At 42.1% G+C, this 6,132-nt stretch overlaps 1 protein-coding gene across 1 annotated transcript; it reads right to left on the reverse strand.

The window, feature by feature from the left end:
- Positions 1-2,849: 2,849 nt before the first annotated feature.
- On the reverse strand, positions 2,850-5,865 carry en2b (engrailed homeobox 2b). Its single transcript, XM_034183775.1, is given in 4 exon segments — positions 2,850-2,912; positions 2,914-3,188; positions 5,485-5,670; positions 5,673-5,865. Coding segments are annotated over 4 exon segments (717 nt in total).
- Between the last annotated feature and the right edge of the window lie 267 nt (positions 5,866-6,132).

The raw sequence follows: 6,132 nt of genomic DNA on the forward strand, positions 1-6,132 counted from the left end.
CATCCATGTCTTTATGTCTGTAGACATTCTGCAGTTTAACTAATTGGTGGTGTGTCCTCTGGCTTCATGGATAGATAAAGCTGGGTATCATCTGCTTTACAATGAAAATTTAAGCAATGCTTCTAATAATACTGCCTAAGGGAAGTATGTATAAAGTGAATAAAATTGGTCCTAGCACAGAACCTTGTGGAACTCCATAATTAACCTTAGTCTGTGAAGAAGACTCCCCATTTACATGAACAAATTGTAATCTATTAGATAAATATGATTCAAACCACTGCAGCGCAGTGCTTTTAATACCTATGGCATGCTCTATCTCTGTAATAAATTTATGGTCAACAGTATCAAAAGCAGCACTGAGATCTAACAGGACAAGCACAGAGATGAGTCCACTGTCTGAGGCCATAAGAAGATCATTTGTAACCTTCACTATGCTGTTTCTGTACTATGATGAATTCTAAAACCTGACTCATCACACCAGAGAATTTTGTTTCTCATGGTCAGAGTCCTTCAGGTGCCTTTGACAAACTACAGGTAGGCTGCCATGTGCCATTTAATGAGGAGTGGCTTCCGTCTGGCCACTTTACCATACAGGCCTGATTGGTTGATTGCTGCAGAGATGGTTGTCCTTCTGGAAGGTTCTCCTCTCTCCACAGAGGAATGTTAGAGCTCTACACAGTGACCATCAGGTTCTTGGTCACCTCCCTAACTAAGGTCCTTCTCCCCCGATTGTTCGTTTAGTCAGGCGGCCAGCTCTAGGAAGAGTCCTGATGGATCTGAACTTCTTCCATTTACGGATGATGGAGATCACTGTGCTCATTGGGACCTTCAAGGCAGCAGAAATGTGTCTGTACCCTTCCCTAGATTTGTGCCTTGAGACATTCCTGTCTCTGAGGTCTACAGACAATTCCTTTGACTTCATGCTTGGTTTATGCTCTGACATGCACTGTCAACTGTGGGACCTTATATGTAGACAGGTGTGTGTCTTCCAGATCATGTCCAATCAGCTGAATGTACCCCAGGTGGACTCCAATTAAGCTGTAGAAACATCTCAAGGATGAGTAGTGGAAACAGGATGCACCTGAGCTCAATTTTGAGCTTCATGGCAAAGGCTGTGAATACTTACGTACATGTGATTTCTTAGTATATATATATATATATATATATATATATATATATATAGAAAATTTTTGAAAAAAAAAAAACTCTTTTCACATTGTCATTATGGTGCATTTTCTGTAGAATTTTAAGGAAAAAATTATTTCATCCATTTTGGAATAGGCGGTAACAAAACAATAAAAGTGAAGAGCTGTGAATACTTTCCGGATGCACTGTACATTTATACCAGAGTCACTTAAAACACTTGTTCCTGAATCAAGGGTTAAGAAACAGCAGGGCAATTCAGCAGGGATTTTTATTTTCTTGGACCCATGGGGGTGGGGATGTGTGCCCCCAACCCCACCAGATACAGATCGAGGGCTGGGTGGATTTCCTTAAAACTTGGTGGGGAATATTGCTTGGATAGATAGCTGGAGGTGACCAGGTTTTCATGCAGTTTGGTCAAAGGCAAAGTCATGGAAAGCTTGGCCCAAAAAGGAAAAAGAAAAAAAAAGGTTTTTATTTGTATATGGCAGCAACCACAAAGCATAGAGGGATGGTCCAAAGCTGAGGTTCTTTTTTTAAAATGACATTTTTAGTTGACATTTTTAGTTGAAAAACTGAGGCAGGGGTGGTGGCCAAGTGGTTAATTGCGCTTGGTTTCAGTGCAGAAGGTGCTGGGTTCAAATCCCACCCCTGCCACATGTGGAGTTGCGTCAGGAAGGCATCTGGCTTAAAAACCTGTGGCCAATTCAACATGCAGATCCACCTTGAATTTGCTGTGGTGACCCCGAGTACAAACAAGGGAGCAGCCGATCCACAGGTTGAAATCCAGAGTCACTACACAGTCTAACTCTGGAAAATGACCAATTAGGAACCCATCTTCTCACAGAATTTTGTTTAATAGATTTCAGATGAAGTTCCTTGTTTTTACACTCTTTATGTTGTTTTTATGTCAAAATGTTGCATTAAAGTTCAAGTTTTTTAGACCCTCAAAACACAAACCGTCGTTGCTTTTTCAGAAATTGCACAACGTCTGAAAAGTCAAGTGTTTATTGACGTCGGGCTGATGTCACAAAGTTTATTTACAGGAAGACTAGAAGAGGTCAGGGCAGTGATGCTGCCACACTGTAAGGCAAAGCTTTGATGCTGGCGAACATTCACGGTTTGGTTCTGATCCACATCTCTCAGACCCAGAAGGACTTTAAACCTGTGGAGCATCAAATAACTTATGTAAACACTGCAGCGCCCACGTGTGGCCACGCGGCGTCATAAATAAGAAAATGGTTTGTGATCAAACAGGTCCACGGTCCGTCCGTCACTTTGGACAAAAAAGAAAAAAGAAAAAAAAACTCACATAGAAGATCCTACAGAACAAAAACAAGACCTTGAATCACCTTCCAAAGTTAGCGCGTCACGAAACAACATTAACAACAAACAACAGCGCCGTCAGACAGGCCAATGTTCTGACGTCACAGGCTTTGGATTTCAGCATGCCGTCATCAGCGCGAGCGCGTCAACTCCTTCGTTGCCCGCCTCAGTTTTCTGCTTTGGCGCTCGTGACGTCCGGAGCTCACGTTCGAACGGGAGCGACGCCGTGACGTCCATCAGTGTCCGGTTCCTTGGACTGACAGCTCTCAAAAAAGTGACAGTAGGTTTTGTGAGGTTGATCTGGATCCATGGACGCGGATCAGGCACTGCAGCCCTGAGGACACGTGGTCTCCGCTCACGCCGTGCTCGTGCGCGTGGGGTTAGTCGCTGTCGGACCTGGACTCCCGGAGGTCGGACCTGGACTCCCTGACGGTGGAGTGGTCCGTACAGGCCCTGCGCCATCAGCTGCAGAGCCAGTGTGTTCGCGTTTCCGGACGCCTTTTTTATTTTGGCCCGTTTGTTCTGGAACCAGATCTTGATCTGAGACTCGTTGAGCCCCAGGTCCCGGGCCAGGCTCTGCCTTCGCTGCTCGGTCAGGTAGCGGCTGTTCTGGAACTCGGTCTTTAACCGGAGGAGCTGGTCGGTGCTGAAGGCGGTGCGGGGTCGCTTGTCCTCCCGGCGGAGCGGAGCCGCCTTCTTCACTTTCCGGGACCGGGGCCCTTTAAAGAGGAGCAAGGAGACAAATAAAAAAAAACAAAAAAAAAACAAAAAAAATAACCAAATACTGGACTTGAATTTTATAATAATAATAATAATTTTAAAAAGTTCCCTGTTTATTTCTCATTTGTTTGTGTTTATTGGGAGCTGAGAGAAGCAGGAGTCACAGCAGGACAGCTTTGATTTGTTCGTTTTTTTGCGCTTCCAAGACCTTTTCCCTCTTTATTTTTTTTCCTTTAATTTTTTTTAGTCCGGCACTTCCAAAATGTGACATCACAAACATCCGCTCACAAAGACGTGTGGAGCAATTTACAACCTGCTCCCTCTCTCTCTGCTTAACAGTTTCCTATTAATTATTATTATTATTATTATTATTATTCTCGTTTAATTAAGCAAAAAAAACCAAAAAAAAAAACTAAACAAAACAAGCCCTGGTTGGTACTGACGTGTTAAAATCGAGTTCTGTTTGTGTGAGGTGAAATCAACTAGGGTCACCGGGATCTTTGTGAATGAACATTCTGATGGTTTGTGTCACGTGCTCATCGAAAGGAAACACAACGTAAAGCTGGAATCAGTGATCACGCGCGTGCGTGAGTGCTGGAGAGGGATAAAGGGGGAGGCCGACGCCTCTTTGCCTCCTTGTTACCACAGAAACCACATTTTAAGTCATTTGTAAAGTTGGCGAAAATGGAATGAATGACATCTATTTGAGCAGAGCGCTATTCTAAAAAAAAAAAAAAGCCATTATGACCTCATAAACACAGGCCGCAGTGCATTGTTGTTAAAAGCGCAGGGTTTGTTCCTTTTAGTTCAAAGAAACTTTCCGTATAAAAACAGCATACCACAATTATTGTTGAAAATTACTATTATTTTGCAGCAAATATGACCTCAAACTGAAGCAGACTGAACCTTTAAGGAATTTTTAAAAAATATCCATTTCAATATAGTAAATGTTATAAATCCATTTCAGTGCAGTGAAACATTTAGAATGGATGGACGGACGGATTTATTTGGTAAATACAATATATAAATAGCACTGGGGATAACAAAGTACAAAACACCCGCATTTCCAATATAGGTCTTTAAAAATCTATAAAAAAAAAAGAAAGGTTTATAAATCAGTTTCAAAGCAATGAAATGCTTATAAATCCATTTCAATGCAGTGACGCATTTATAATGGATGAACGGATGGATTTATTTGGTAAAATTTATAAATGTAAAATACATATATAAACAGCACTGAGGATAACAAAGTATAAAACACACGTCTTAACCAATATAGTCCCTTAAAAAATCTATTAAAAATAAAAGGTTAAAAAAATCTATTTCAAAGCAATGAAATGTTTAGAAATCCATTTCGATACAGTGAAGCATTTATAATGAATGGGTGGATTAATTTTGTAAAATTTATACATGTAAAGTACAATATATGAATAACACAGATGACAACATAAAGTATAAACACTTATTTCCAATGCAGTACTTTAAAAAATATCCATTTAAAAAATAAATTAAAAGCAGTAAAATCTTTATGAATTCGTTTCAGTGCAGTGAAACGTTCATATGTTTTAATACGTTTCAGTTTTATACATTTAAATCCAATAAAAAAAATTTCTTTTAAATGCAGAAAAAAAAGATTGTCGTTTTTTAATCAATTTCAATACAAGAAAGTTTATTTTTCCCACATTTAAATCCAATAAAATGTTTAAATCGAGTGAATTTTTTGTGTTTCCCTCAAAGTAAATGGAGTAAGTTTTATACGTCTTATTTTAAATTAATAATGATTTGTATTTGTGGAGTTAAAATAGAATTGTGTGTGTGTGTGTGTGGTGTGTTGTTGTGTGGGGGGGGGGTGTTTCGTTGTTACAAAGCCCTCTGGCGTCACTTTTTAGACCCCCACTGTCAAAAAAATATGCTAATGGTTTATTAACAAAGAAGATGGACGAACAATGGCGTTAACTTGGTTTCTGTTCCTTTTTCCCCACTTCACTTTAAACTCGCATATTTTAATTTTATTTTCATCTGGTTAGATCTTTATTTCGGTGCCGAACTCAGGTGGATGTTTTTAATAATCCCCCGATTTGCTACTTTTTTCATTTTGGCGGCCTATTGCCATTTTATTTTACGGGATCGAAATAAGGATTAAAAAACCACGTGTCATAATCATTTGAGTGATTTAAAACTGGCCCAGTTTTTTTTTTCTTCTGAGTTAAAAACTGAAGAATGTGAGATGATGATTTTACCGTTAAGTTTTTGTTTGTTTGTTTGTTTGTTTTCTGTGTGTGTGTGTGTACGGACCTGATGACGGCCGGTCCGAGTACCGGGTGCAGTAGACCCAGGCGGGCCACAGCATGGCCTTGGCCCTTGGGCCCGCGCTGGCCTGCGGCCTGTCGCAGAGCCCCTCGCGGTCTTTCGGAGCACCACCGGCGGCCTCTGGGTCCTCGGTGTCCCCGACCCCCGCGGCCTCCCGCCGCGGGTCACCGGGTTGGACCCGCGCGTCCCCGTCAGCTTCTGTGTTCGGAGGACCGGTTCCAGGCGGTCCCGCTGACGGGTCCGTGATCCCTCCTTGTTGTTGCAGCCGAAGTCCGGTCTGAGGATGTTGTCGATGTAAAAGTTGGTGACCCGGTGCTGGTTGGCTCGGTTCGACTCCTCTGGGTTCTGGTGAGCATTTTCTTCCATTGTGCTGTCCGTCCAAAACCGGAAGCCGTTCTAACCCAGAAGAACCGAGACGGGTTTGTGTTTTAAAGTCATCATTCACTGACAATCCGCGCAGCTCAAATACTTTCACTCCGGATTCTCGTTCTCATTTCTCATTGGCAGCGGGACCTGGTCGTGACGTCATACTACCAGCACGTCAGGCACGTGCCTCCAGCCTATAGGACTGCGCAGCTGGCGTCACGTGAGCTCGTCGGAATCCCCCGGAGGCCGGAGCGTATGCTGCGTTCA

This window comes from Thalassophryne amazonica, chromosome 12 (genome assembly GCF_902500255.1).
Source record: "Thalassophryne amazonica chromosome 12, fThaAma1.1, whole genome shotgun sequence".
NCBI lineage: Eukaryota > Metazoa > Chordata > Actinopteri > Batrachoidiformes > Batrachoididae > Thalassophryne > Thalassophryne amazonica.